The 14969-nt window shown below is 41.6% G+C and overlaps 1 protein-coding gene across 1 annotated transcript; it reads right to left on the bottom strand.

Annotated features, from left to right (window-relative positions):
• Positions 1 to 342: 342 nt before the first annotated feature.
• Positions 343 to 14320, bottom strand: LOC117701517 (cytospin-A-like). Its single transcript, XM_034493159.1, has 6 exons — positions 14273 to 14320; positions 12182 to 12256; positions 10967 to 11142; positions 7326 to 7489; positions 5937 to 6028; positions 343 to 489 (listed from the first exon to the last, which is right to left on the bottom strand). Exons 1-6 carry the CDS (start codon positions 14318 to 14320, stop codon positions 343 to 345), a joined length of 702 nt encoding a protein of 233 aa, XP_034349050.1.
• Between the last annotated feature and the right edge of the window lie 649 nt (positions 14321 to 14969).

Raw genomic sequence — 14969 nt, 5'->3', positions numbered from 1 at the left:
CTGCAGCACTAGGGGCACACGTGTAACTCCACACTCTGCAGCACTAGGGGCACACGTGTAACTCCACACTCTGCAGCACTAGGGGCACACGTGTAACTAACTCCACACTCTGCAGCACTAGGCAGGAAGACCCTGAAGTCAGTTCAAGGCCAGTCTGTGTACATAGCAAGACTTTGTCTCAAAACACACACACACACACACACACACACACACACACACACACACGTATATCATGAAAGCTCTCATGAACTAACAGCTCATTTCCCTAAGTGTAGTTAGGACACGTCAATGAAAACTTGACACATCAGATCAGCTGGCATAACGTCAGCACTAGAAAATAAGTTACCAAAGAATGCAAAGATTAACAGAAAAGTAAAATGATATGAACATGTTAGCTGCCTTGTACAGGAATTTCTCCATAGTTGATCTCTTATCTGACAAGGCTGTCAGAGGCTTGGAGGTTGAGATTGGACCACTTATGGAATGTCTCTGAAATGAAAGCAAAGGCATGTGAGACTCACAGAAAAAACAAAGGTTTTCAAGAGCAGATACTTAATTATAAACAATGAATAATCCTCTGCTCTGCTATGGTAAGGTATAAAACACACAATAGACACAGTATATGATCTGTAGACTGAAAAAAAATTCCTTGGGGCTAAAGAGATGGCTCAGTGGTTAAGAGCACCCACTAGCTGCTCTCCCAGAGGACCTGGGTTCCCAGCACCCACATGGCAGCTCACAACTGTGTGTAACTCCAGTTCTAGGGGATATGACACCCTCACACAGATAAATGTACATGCAAAACACCAATGCATATAAAATAAAAAATCATTTAAAAAATAAATTTATTAAAAAAAAAATCCATTCTTATGTGGTTTTAAGAAATAATATAACAGCATCCTCATCACTCAGTTTCCTTAATGGAAGCATCTTATAATTCTATTATTAAAACACCATTATTAAACATACATTATTAAAACTAGAATACTGGCACAGTCAGAGACAAAGACACTCCTTCACACAAAGACACTTCTTGGGACCCTGTATACTAACATATATCACTGACCTTAACAGCTCTGGCACTCTACAATTTAATTCTTCTATTTAAAAAACTTAAAAAACCATATGCCAATTCACTAAACACAAAATTAAGTTCCAAACTGAACTATGGGTGTGTTTCTATTGTTTCTATTGTGGTTTTATTGTTTTTCTTGTCCCCATGCCAAACAGACCTCAACTATGCCTCCCAATCAATAATTCGACAACTTCCCTAGATCAGGCTGTGCTTTTTACTCAGCACCCCTGCCAAAATCACTATTGGTATTTCCTTATCCCTGATGTAAGCATATACAGCAGCCTAAACACCCTTCCTCCACTACTGCACCAACCTATAAGATATGTAACTCCATGCTTCCTTCTGTACTTCTATTTGCTTGGCTTCTCTCCAGCCCCCAAGCCACTCTAAAGACAAAAATCTCACTAAGTAACCCTGGTTGTCCTGGAACTTGCTAGTAGACCAGGCAGGCCTCAAACTCACAGAGATCCACCTACCTCTGCCTCTACATCCAGCCCTCAGCTGTATCTCTCTAAAATCTAACTAACCTCCAGCTACTTGCTTCGATTTCCCATAAGATCTATCTAAGAGATATGCAAACGGCTCAGCTTCTCCACATCTTCACACTGCTAACCTTCTACTCTGTATGGACTGGTACCTTACTGTGAACTTCATTTCCATTTCTTGATGACTGCTGATGCTGGCCACCCTTGCATATGCTTACATATAAATCACCCAGCCTTTAGTACATGCTGTCTTCAAGTTACTGCATGCAAGTCTTTTCTACAACAAGTAAACATTATAATAGATGCTCTTATGCATGGTATGCCTTTGCTTATTTGCCACGTGTTTAGGACAAATTTTAAAAATCCTGATGCCCAATATCAGTTGCTTTTATGACTCATTTGGTGGTGTGTGTGTGTGTGTGTGTGTGTCCTAAATAAGAAGCCTTTGCATGCTCAAAGAATACAAAGATTTTCACTACTGTTTCTTGTCTATAAACTTTATGTACAATGCTATAATTTGCGTCTACTGGCCAACCTCAGTATCTCATATACTTTATCTACCCTCCTACTAACTAACCCTGACAGTATGTCCTATGGATATCTAGTTACTCGGAACCTTGTGTAGACTACTCCTACCCTCATACTAACTATCCCTGACAGTATGTCCTATGGGTATCTAGTTACTCGGAACCTTGTACAGACTACTACCCTCCTACTAACTAACCCTGACAGTATGTCCTATGGGTATCTAGTTACTCAGAACCTTGTACAGACTACTCCTACCCTCCTACTAACTAACCCTGACAGTATGTCCTATGGGTATCTAGTTACTCGGAACCTTGTGTAGACTACTCCTACCCTCCTACTAACTAACCCTGACAGTATGTCCTATGGATATCTAGTTACTCGGAACCTTGTGTAGACTACTCCTACCCTCCTACTAACTAATCCTGACAGTATGTCCTATGGGTATCTAGTTACTCGGAACTTGTACAGACTACTCCTTCCTCTTACTAACTAACCCTGACAGTATGTCCTATGGATATCTAGTTACTTGGAACCTTGTGTAGACTACTCCTACCCTTATACTAACTATCCCTGACAGTATGTCCTATGGATATCTAGTTACTCGGAACCTTGTACAGACTACTCCTACCCTCCTACTAACTAATCCTGACAGTATGTCCTATGGATATCTAGTTACTCGGAACCTTGTGCAGACTATTCCTACCCTCATACTAACTAACCCCGACAGCTGGGCTGAAGTCAGCTGTCTACCGCAAGTCTCTATCTACTCTCTAATCTCTCTTCAATGAAACATACTGTTAAGTGTTGTTGGGGGCCGACTCTTTTAGCAGAAAGCGGCTATCAGCTTTGCAGCCATCTTGAGCATATACCCTGACATGAGACTTGGATTACAATAGCCTACAACAGCTGAGCACACTCTGATAAACATCTTGCTTTGGATACCCAGGACTTTCCTTGGGTGTGTGAGATTAAAGGTGTGTGACTTAAGAGTGTGACCTAGAGATCAGATTTAGAGACAAGACCTAAGGGCATGATTAAAGGTGTAACTTAGAGGCGTGGCTTAGAAGACATGAGACATATAAAAGGCAGAGGCAGACGGCAGAGAGATATACTCTTTAGGGAGACTCTTTAGAGAGCACAGCTAGACTTGGGACTTGGACTAGGAAGAGAGACTGAAGAATAAACGGGATTGAATCACACTCTGTCTGGTTCATTCTTCGAGTCCGTCCTCACTCTCTCTCTTGCTGAACCCCGACCCGCGGACCGGAGCGGCAGCTTGGGTCGGATACAGTGGCCCGCCAAACGCGGGGCAGCCGGGCCTCAACATTTTGCTGGGGCCTCAACAAAGTGTCATATTGTAAATGTTGAAATACAAGTACTCCAAATCCTCCAGATGTTTTCACATACTCAAGTCCCTTTGCATTTCTATATAAATACAAAATTACATTTCATTTTGTTGGATTCTGTTAAAAATTTGTAAGACTGTTCTGGCAGTCTTAACTGGAGAAATAACCTACTATATTATTTATGTACACTGTATGACAAAATACCCCAATATTTTACAGTGACTTTAAACAACAAAGGTTTATGATCTCATGATTTCTATGGGTCAAGAGCTTAGCTAGGTAACTGCAGCTTCAGTCTTCAGTGAGCAGGTAAATCTGGCTATCGGTTATCACAAAGACAGACTGGAGGGAAGGTACAGGGGAGAGCTCCAAATTTCAAGTCCGTCAGCAGCGGTTGTTGATGAGACTCAGAGCCACTTCTAAGCTTACTCAATGGTCCTTTGCAAGGAACAAGCTCACAATGTGGCAACTAGAGGTTCCCGCAGAGTGAGTGAACCTAAGTATCGAGAAGAGTGAACGTAAGAGGAGGCACTCAACAGAAGCCAGTTTGTATGACTTCTCTGGGAAGTGCCATTATATTACTGCTGCGATACTCTATTCATTAGAAATAAATCATGGAGTAAGTCAGCCAACACTCAACAAGAGCGGAGCACACAAACAATGCCTGCCAGTACCTGACTCGCTGGGAGCTTATAGACTGCCTACGACATTACTTGCGGCTCTCCTAATCCTTTGGAAGTTACTTTTATAGTCTTTTGGGCAGACCTAACTACCAAGCGCTCGAGATCTAGCTACACGTACTTTATTCCCTTATCTGTTCAGGAGGTTCTTCATAGTGGCTGACTGGAATCACAGGATTCCCTGACCTGTATACACTATGGAAAGCATCTGTCTGAAAAAGTCTTCCTACCTGGCCATATAGGACTTCACTCCAATCAGAAAAAGACACCCAGCCAACTTCAGGCAGACTTAAAAGGATTCTTATGGAAATGTCTGGACCCTGTCTGTGTAGCTTCCTCTTCTCAGGGGCTCTGCCCTGAAGAGTCTAGCGGACTTCATTTTCCTTGAATGTTGGTTTGTGTCCTCAGATCTAACTGGTTTGTCCTTTTCTGTTCCAAGATGGATCATCCTCCTACACCATCACCTAGAAACTGCCTCCAGGAAGAGAGAGCTGCAGCAGGGCTTCCTCATCTGTCAGCAGTGTTTCTCAGGGACCACAGCAGTGCCGTATCTGACAACAATGGCTTCCTACATTTTATCCAGCTTCCATTTGTTTGAGACAACTCTTGATGTTGTTGTAGCCATGTAACAAGGATTCCTGCCCAGGTAGTGGTAAATGCCTTTAATTCCAGCACTTGGGAGGCAGAGGCAGGCAGATCTCTGTTGAGTTCAAAGCAGACTGGTCTATAGGATAGCCAGCACTACACAGAGAAAACCGTGTCCTGACAAACAAACAAATAGAAGCTATATATTATTCAGCTTATTTGAGGCTTGTTTGACTTGGAATTTTGCTCTGTACCTGTAGGTTTCAAGTCAGATTAATAAAGAACATCTAAAAGCTTAAATCTGCAGGCAAAACGTGGAGTTTCCTTGCCTTCCTTTAAAATGAAGAAGACATCTCGTATAAACATGAAGATGCAAAGCCACTGGTTGAGAGGATGCATTCATCTTAGACTGTAAGAGTTTCAAAGTCACTCACAACCATCAAGTCTCAACTCAAAAAGAAATATCCCAAGCCTAACTTTAGGGAGTCAGCCACTGCTCCCTGTGTTCACAGAACACCATTTGGCTATTCTCACCCATGTTAAAGTATGTGCTTCAGCCGTATTCTGACAGTGGCTAAGAAAACAGGCATGACAAGAGGGTCTCTTGAGTCACAGAGAACAGCCCTCTGCCCTGCTGCTGGATGCACTCCAACAGTGGCAAAGAACAGCAGCTCTCAAAGTTCTTATAGTGGATCAGCATGTCATATCCTCCAGCTTAACTGCGACAAACGGCCTTCAATAAACAGGACTTCTCTCGACCCATGCCTGTGTAGACCAACACTGAACTCTGGGTTGTGTATGTGCAAGTGTGTAGATATGTGTGCTTACATTCAGGTGTGCCAAGGAGGCCTAGAAAAGGGTGTCAGATGTGCCACAGGAGCTCAAGTTGCAGGGTACTGTATGAGGTCTCACATGAGTGCTGGGAACAGCTCTCTTACTGCTCAACCCTCTCTCCAACCACTGAGTCAGCACAATTTGAAATTCTCTATTAGACAGCAAAAGATAAAATGTGCCACCTACAGACTACTCAGAAAGATATCCAAGTTTCCAGAAGAGCCACACAATTTACATTTATAATCTGCATCAATTAAGGATATTCATGGTATTTTACCAACCAAATCTAACAAACATCCTCTGAGGGAGTCATTTGTTTACCTGAGACATGTGCATAACTGAAAACGAGGGTCTAACATGTGCATTTAAAGCTTTCTGAGCCTTCAATGATCCCAGCTCTTACCTGCATGGGAGAAACGGCAGCTGCGGGAGGGGTTTTCATGGGACTTGGACTCAGAGGCGTTCGAGGGATAGCAGCTGCAGCAGCATTTGGTACTACAAAATCAGCAAATGAGAAGTTAACCATAAACACATCACGGTGCAGGGATGTTTCCTGCACAGGCATTTCTTTGACCAGATGAATGGTTGGCTACTCTAGGCCACCACTTCACTTTTGCTATTTAACCATGTTTGGCTAAAAAACTCCATAAGGCAATGAACTCTAAGAAGAAAGGATGGGCAAAGCTCAGTGGAACAGCATTGTAGCACACACGAGACCCCAGGTTCCATCCCTAGCATCACTATATACATTTTTAAGAAACTAAGAGGCAGGCAAGGAAGCAAATATACCTATAACCTCAGTATTTCAGAGGCAGAGGCAGAAGGATCACATGTTGAAACTAGATTGAGCTACTTCTATCTAGGTCAACCTGGACTGCATAGTAGGGCCCTGTCTCAATAAACAATATGAACAACACATACATACACACACACACACACACACACACACACAGAGAGAGAGAGAGAGAGAGACAGACAGACAGACAGACAGAGACACACACACACACACAGAGAGAGAGAGAGACAGTCTACAGCTTTTATGACAGACTGCAGATATATCTTCAGGGTACATGTTGTAAGAGCTATATCACTGAGAGAGTCTAGCTTGCAGTGTACAGAAGAATAGCCTGAGGTGACAGAACTTTGAACTTCATTCCAATTATCCTAAGATAATTCCAAAATTTTAAACAAGAAAAACTCTCTCAAAGGCAAAAGATGAGACTAATTCCAAGTTTACTGAAGTCAGTAGTCGAAGGTGCCTTGAACTCATGTCTTTGTCTCTAGAGATGAAGAAAGAGAACAAGGAAGTTCGTGGTGGAGGCTGGACAGTGAGGGAAAGAAGTTAGATTAGGTTCGTGGTTTCTGGTCTAGGTAACTGAGTAGAACTCTGCTGACAACAGGGACAACAGGGGAGCAATAAAGCAGAAGAAGTGGAGAATGGGACCTGGTCTGGCATAAGGAAACTCAGTATCAGTGTCAACAAGGTTAGGAGCTGAAGTTATGCACCCAGAAGTCTGCACATAAAGATACAAGAAGTCACAGGAATGAGTATGATCCACCTAGGGAGAAAAGATACCGCTTGGCCTGGGAAGTAAGGCATGCAGCTGAGACCAGGATTTCTAAACAGAAGTACATTCCAAACCCCGAGGAATGGGTTAACTCATGATACCATGCAACACTATGTGATGGCACTGTGTGGGAGCACAGTGACACAGAACACTGAACTGAACAAGGAGGATATCAAGTGAACAGAACCATAAACCTTGCAACCCACAGACATGGAATCAGTTACCTTGAGATGCACTGTCGAAAGACTTGATGAGGGTTTTTACTGTGGGAGTCGGCTCTGAGGAAGTCGAGGACCTTCTACTCAGTCCCATCCCTTGCCTCAAGGCTGCCAAATCTCTTTCAACAGCATTCATGTAGTTATACACCCGGCCACGCTCCTCCTCTTGCCTAAAAACAGTCAAATAAAGGCATTGTATGTATGAGAAAATGCCAGTTTTTAAATTCCTGATTGGAAAGCATTAACAGTTATTAGGGTTTGGTGTTTGGTTTGGCCTTTTGTTGTTTTGTCTTTTTAATTGTACCAGTTGAACACAAGTGCCTGACCTAATCCCGTTTGCCTGGTGGACGACAGCAGGAAATGATACTGGTGGACAGCAGGAAATGATACTGGTGGACAGCAGGAAATGATACTGACATGCTTCTATCAGGCTAGTCTAAGCAAGTTAAACAGCCATCAGAGTCCATCTGCATTAAGTGTCAGGTGAGGACATCAGTAATCAATGAGCAGTAAGTCAGGAGGCAGACTGGCCTCAGCCTGACTGGACTGGGAATCTCTGGTTCTGTGCTGCCAGTAAGGCGCAGCCCTTCTTAGGCACCAGGGGACTCACTAGCAGATAATCTACTCTGGTTCCAGCTAAACGCTGTGCTTCACAGAGACGCACAAAGGCACAGGACCAAAAGTTCCAAGTCCCTAAGAATAGGTAAGCTACTATAGTCTTCAGAGAGTCCCTCCAAAGAACTAGAAAAGCCCGTTAAGTCCATTAAGACCATAAGACATTTTATTCAGCTTTGAGGGTTCCAAGCTGGTCTGGTCCACATAGAGATGAATAAAACATTTTATAGTCTTAATGAGACCCTGTTTGAAAAACATCTAAAAATATTTTATAAAAAACTTTATTTTCCAAATTCAGAAATGGCTAAGGAAAATAAGTGTCTTACATTAAAAAAAAAAAAGATTTATTTATCATGTATGTGAGTACACTGTTACTCTCTTCACACACACCAGAAAAGAGCATCAGATGCAATTACAGATGGTTGTGAGCCACCATGTGGTTGCTGGGAATTGAACTCAGGACCTCTGGAAGAGCAGTCAGTGCACTTAACTGCTGAGCCATCTCTCCAGCCCATGTCTTACATTTTTAAAAGTATGGATTTAGCCAGGTATGATAGTACATACCTTTAATCCTAGCACTTTGGAGTCAGAGACAGATGGATGTATGTGAGTTCAAGGCCAGCCTGGTCTGTATAGTGAGCTCCAAGACAGGTTACATAGAGAAACCTTGTCTCAAAATAAGTAATTAAGATAAGATAAATGGGTGGATGGATGGATGGATAGATAAAATGACATACAAATTTAACTGCTTAGATGACAACTATATTCTCACTTCTGTAGTCAATCTACTAAAATATATAAAAAAAAAATCCAGATCTCAAAAAAATGTGTGTCTGGAATAGAGGAGACTATTAATATTTTTTCAGATAACTTTGACTATTCCACGATATACACTAAAAATCAAACAATGAGAGTTACTGAATTTTTGTTGAGCTGGAAAGTAACTTAGTCCTGAGCCCCTGCCTAGACAGGTAGAAAACCCTGGGTTAAATCAGCAGTACCACGGGGGAAGTGTGCTGCAGACTGGAGACAGGACACAGCGTCACAGCACTTGGTGAGTGTGAATGAAGCTGTGTTGGAGAACCAGCACTCCAAGGAGAAAATTCAGCCATGGTGCAGAAAGTGAAGCTGTGTAAATAAACCTCTCCTACCTTATCCATCAAAATCCACTGGGCTGTTACAGACTTTGAAAGAATTTCCTACCCATCCGATTCTATAACATCATATATTGATCATATCAAAAACTCTGGCATTTCACAGACTTTTCATTCAGATGCCTTTAATTATATAACACATTTGAGTCATATTTGCTATTAGTAATGATAGCATCAAAAACCTCCAAGGCCAGTGAGATGGCTTATCAGGTAAAGCTGCTTGCTGCCAAGTTTGACAACCTGAGTTTGATGCCCATTACACACACAACAGGAGAAAACCAACTTTTGTAAGTTGCCTTCTCATTTTCAGATGTACAGAGTGGCACACACACACAAAATAAATAAATACAATTTAAAAGAAAAAAAGCCTCTTTAAATCTTCATCTTGCAATGGCAGAAAAAAAGTTTTCCGAAATTCTCAGGCTCCATTGAAGACAGACCTACATTTCATCATCAACAACAAACACCAGCAGCTGTTTTCCTCAGTGGACAGGTGCCTCATCACTTTCAAGGAACTCCCTGTCAAATTTGGATGCTGCTCCATGAGGAGAAAGCAGCTCAGACTGGGCTCACCTCAGACACCTCACACTTGGACACATGGTTTGAAGTGGAAGTGCCCAGTCACACTTCTACTTGTCATTTGGAAGGCTAGAAAGAGGGAGTGCCAAGGCTGGGATTTGGTAAACCTTTCAGGAGGGTATTTTTAAGTGAAACCCACGTTTTGTTTCATTTAGGCAGTTTTGCACTTTAAAAAGTTACCACACGTTATAATGAGCTTGACTTTGATGCAAAGGCCCTGGGTCATCAAGTTGACCTTTGTTCCTCACTACCAATGCAAACATCAGTGAGAACAGTCCCCTTCCTGTTAGTATTATTATGACGACTAAGTGCAAGGGGCTCTGGAAGGTTCCATAATGGAGAGTATCACTCTGACAACAGCACAGTACAAGATGCTCTCTCATCATTTTTTAATAGTGTGTGTGTAGGTGACTGCAGAGACCATAAGAGAACAACATGTTCCCTGGAACTGGAGTTACAAGTAGTCCTGAGCCACCTGAAAAGAGTGCTGGAACTAAAGTCAGATCTTTTGGAAGAGCAGGAAGTACTCTTAAGCACTTCCACCTCTCCAATCCAAGATGCTGCATCTATTGGCAGACATCTCCTTGAAACAAAAAAAAATAGTAAACTTTCAGGATCCCACAGAACGATCCTTCAAGAACAGAATTTTAGGGCTTAGTGGTAGAGTGCTTGGCAGATCTAAGGCCCTAGGTTACTCCCTAGCATGACAGATGGATGGATGGATGGACGGACAGAACCAACTTCAGTACTTGGGGTAAATATCAAATGAGGCATTTCTGACACATAAATTTGTTCCCTCACTCTATGGAGTGTTACTGTGGAACTCAAAACAGATCACAGATATCACCTCATGTGGCCATTTTTATGGATTTCCAATGATCTCTGTGTTAGATGTGAAGGGTACTACTTAGGAGGACTTGGGAAAAAAATGGAAATTCCTCAAGTGAGTGATGGAAAGAAACTTATACTGTTCCGCTTGTTTTCCAAAATGGGTAACTCAAGTTTACTGCTGGCTGCTTGGATCCCTTTGCAAGCAAGCACACAACAGCTGTTTACCCACAACAGCCTTCAAGTTACAGCTGAGACAACTGAGGCACAGGGAAGAGGGAGATTAACACTGTTAACTGAGAACACACAGCCACCAAGAGGCAGGGCCAGACAGAAGCCGATTCTGTGCATCCAGACTTAAAGTCTACAGAGAAATAAGAGGGTTGCACTGTGAGCAAGCATCAGGACAAAGAGCAACACCAGTGCCACATCTGTTCCTTACAGAAACAAAACCGGTTTCTCGGAACGTACTTGCGTGACTTTATTTCCTCCAATTCTTTTGTGAGTTTCTCATTTTTCTCTTGGGCCTCATGTAGCCGTCGCTTTAGATCACCGATCTCTTCTTGGGCTTCAGACTTGATGTCATTCGCAATGACCACTGCAGTCTGGAGATCAGCCTGAAATTGCCGCCATTCTGCAGACTCTTCCTACATTAAAAAACTCAACTCTTACTTCCAAAACAAACTGATGAAGATTTACTTTAAAGCAGTAAAGTTTGTTTATGATTAGTTTCCCTAACAAGTCATACTCTTGAATGATGACCTTTTCAATCCCAAAAATTGCTGTTATCTATTTTTTAAAACAAAGCAACTCTTATCAGTGAATTTGTTCTTAATGAAGGAAGATTTGGCATCTGATTCCCAACTGAGGCATTAAGTATTCAGAGTGCTCAATAAATATTAATAAGGAAAAATGTTAGACTTATCTTCCTCATGCAAGTTCAAAGCAAGTGTTATGAAAATAAATATCATCAAAAATTTACAGCTTTACCTCTGGAACTCTCAAGAAGGTATATACATGGTATGTGAACCATACAGTAAAAACTATAAATACCCTGACATCAAAAACTAACAGGAAAAAAAATCTAAAGTAAAGGAAAAGGAAGAGGAAGCCAGAAGAAAAACTGAACGAAGTGCAGGCAGGCACAGTCATTCAAGAGACGTAAGGAACAGAGTGCTCTGCTGCTTCCCACAGACAAGGAGGATGCGGGCGTGGCTGGGCCCTAGACGCCCTCCCCAGGGGCTTCACTTCCCCAGAGCCACAGCTGGGCCTCGCCTGAGCCCTCTCATCCTCAAAGCAATTTTCTGGTACCATGAAAGCAGCTCCAACAACTGGGTCAGGACTCAGGGTCTATGATTAGCACTGTCCACCACGCATCTTAGCAGCATGGGTGCTGGCAGCCAACCCAACCCAGAGAACACAGAAATCTCACATACAAACAGCCTGGTCTGTGATTTTAAAATCAAAAGCTAATAAACTTTATTTTCAAAACACAACACATCTATCCATAAATAAGTACCAGTACATTCTCCTACCTTAAATACACTACCAGTCCCAATTTAAAATAATGGCACTTGCTTTCAGCCCAGTGTGGCTGATATCCTACCATATCTACGGATTAAAGTAACAGTACAAATTTCAGAAAACATGTTTTCTAGTGAGATAGCACATGAAGTTTCATCTTACCCGGAGTCTCCTGTGAAGTGTTCTTGATTTCTCTTTCCATGTCATGCTTTTGGTCTTGGAGTTTTTTAACTGTGTCTGAAAAGACCACAAAGATAAATATTTCTTCTTAAACCTAAAGTTCTTAATAATCTTAAATGTTCAAAAGAAATGACATAAAAAGAGGTGTTAAAATATGATCATCTAAATAGTTTTCCTGTGCAGAGACTTGTTTACTTTCATCACAAACTTAAAAGCATGAACGAATATTCAATCCAAGACTACAGTTTCTGCATCACTTCCTGAGTAAACTGAAGCAATTGTTAGAGACATACATATCATTGGCACAACGCCAATCAAAACAGCATTGACTGCTATTAAAATGTCAACTTTTAATCACAGAAGTTATCTCTCTAAATCATGCAAGCATAATTCCCTTTTCACATTGGAATAAATTCCAGAAATATGAAATCAGTAAAATTATTTTTAAAATTAATTGTAATATCCAGAGAGCTGCCAATTAATCTATGGAATAGTAGGACTAAATACAATAGGAAATCACATTCTCTGCTTGTAAGGAAGTTCTGCCCTAAAGCCACACAGAGAAACGCCTCAGGTAGCGTGCCACGCCTATCTGTCCTGCTGGACATCTGTCACTCTCATCATGTAATCATCTCATTGCTCTCCCAGCTCAGGAATCAACCACATCTCAGTTATGCACCAGGAAAGGCACTGATGTATGGAAAGAATACTTTACTAAGATTTTGCCTATTGATGCTACAGTTTCCTCTCCATTCTCAGACACAGTCTTTCTTTCCTCCTCCCACGTATACATAAAACAAAAATAAATCACTCTCAAATTCAGGGCCTCACATATGCTATGCATAGGTTTTCAAACACTGAACTATATCCTAAGTCATGCTACATATTTTTTAATCTTTTTGTTTGTTTTTGAGACAAGGTCTCATTATGCTCACTATGTAGCTCTGGCTGTCCTGGAAATCACTATGTAGATCAGCCTGGTCTTGAACTCACAGAGATCCACCTACCTGCCTGCCTCCCAGTGCTGGGAATAAAAGTGTGGACCACTACATTCAGCTTTTTTTTTTTTTAATCTCTCTCTCTCTCTCTCTCTCTCTCTCTCTCTGTGTGTGTGTGTGTGTGTGTGTGTGTGTGTGTGTGTGTGTGTGTGTGAAACAGAAAGAGAGGAGAGAAAGAGAGATTACTTGATTGTGCACTTAAGTGAGTACAGGTGAACAGGTCAGGGACACATCAAAGTTGGTTCTTCTCCACTCTGGGTTCCAGGACTAAACGCAGGCACGCATGGCATACACTTCTCTCATGAGCCCATGACATATTAAAAATGATACAAAGTAACTTCAGTTATAAGATATTAGTACAAACTATTATTAGAAGCACATAATATGTTCTAATGTTGGATAAAATGAGATAAACAAGATGGAGAGATGTCTAATTTTTAGCAGCCAACAGCTGACGTCCCCACTAGGAGACACAGCGCCAAAACAAAAGTTGAGCTAGAGAAGCAGAATGGCTTCTCATCAAAGGGTAACACTTTAGAGGCTGCCTTGTGAGAAGCCTCCTTTAACCTGGACTGACCACCCAGTCCAGTCTAGGCAAGAAACACAATGAGCGGACAAGTCTGGCCCTGTTCTCTGCTAACAGAAACAGGGTAAACTCTGAAGCCAGCAGGTTTGGCTCCTTGTCATTTCATGCATGGGTGGGTTCAGACATTCAGACACAAAGAGTAATGACAAAAACAGAGAACACTAGACATTCCACTTTTTCTTTATACCCAGTCTATTTATGTCTAAGAGTTGTTATTATTTTGTTTTGATACAACATGCATTTAGCCCTTGCTGACCTGGAACTTATTACATAGTCTACGTTGGCCTTGAAGTCACAATTCATCTGTCCAAGTTCAATTCTCAGTACCCACACAGCACCCAACAACTGTCTCTAACTTCAGCCCCAGGGTATCTGAGACACACACACACACCAAAATTAAGTTGTAAAAGCGGTTTTTCCTTTTTCTTCTGGTCATAAAGGACATGGGCAGACATAATTCATCAGACTGCCAATTGTGTTAAAACTCACTTTTAGCACCTGGCAGGTCCACGTGGCACATTTAACTGCACTGGCCATCTCTTACTGGTTTATAAAATTATAATTTCTTCAGCCCTCTTGTTCTTCTGGTCTCTTCTCCATCAGCCTCCACATTCCCATTCACAGACTGCACACAATCACTCCTCTTAACAAGAACATATGTTGCTGCTGATCTACACATGAATTAGTGCCTGTCATGACTCTTTTTACATAAAAGGAAAGCTGCCAGATGTGGACATAGTTAAACAGCATCAACTGGACTAGACAGGTCTTTAGGGGCTGTGATTTCAGCTTTATGATCATGTTTGTACTTTTCCTCTGAGACAAAAAGTTAAGAAATGACAACATGCTTTTCCTCCCTGAGTCTGGAGGAGTTTCTAATTTTTTTTTTTTTTTTTTAAAGACTACTGCTACCTAGCATAATCTATGGTCACACAAGAAGGAAGTGTCACCTCTACTCAGGAACCTTCAAATGAGGTTCCTTCCCCTCCAGTTTCCCTAGTGTGAGCAACACTGCCACCTACTGTCTTCAATTCAAATTCTATCACAAACAGGAAACTATTATCTCCTTGCTTTTAAATTACAGATTAAACCTCTATTTTTTTCTAACAGAACTATTTTTATTCTAGAAATCGGATAAACTGTGCTGCATTATTATTCCATCTACCTTTCTTCTGAATAGTTCTGG

This window comes from Arvicanthis niloticus, unplaced genomic scaffold (assembly GCF_011762505.2).
Source record: "Arvicanthis niloticus isolate mArvNil1 unplaced genomic scaffold, mArvNil1.pat.X pat_scaffold_1240_arrow_ctg1, whole genome shotgun sequence".
NCBI lineage: Eukaryota > Metazoa > Chordata > Mammalia > Rodentia > Muridae > Arvicanthis > Arvicanthis niloticus.
Note: the sequence above shows the minus strand (reverse complement) of the source record. Positions and strands in the feature narration are given on the sequence as shown.

What these genes read in the sequence shown, in the direction of transcription:
- LOC117701517 (XM_034493159.1), bottom strand. Translation starts at nt 14,320, where the DNA reads ATGGCCAGTGCAGTTAAATGTGCCACGTGGACCTGCCAGGTGCTAAAA. An exon ending in CACTTCACAGGAGACTCCGG is followed by an intron (nt 11,143 to 12,181) that starts GTAAGATGAAAC and finishes TTTTTAATGTAG; the next exon opens with GAAGAGTCTGCAGAATGGCG. An exon ending in TTTCGACAGTGCATCTCAAG is followed by an intron (nt 6,029 to 7,325) that starts GTAACTGATTCC and finishes CTGATTTTGTAG; the next exon opens with TACCAAATGCTGCTGCAGCT.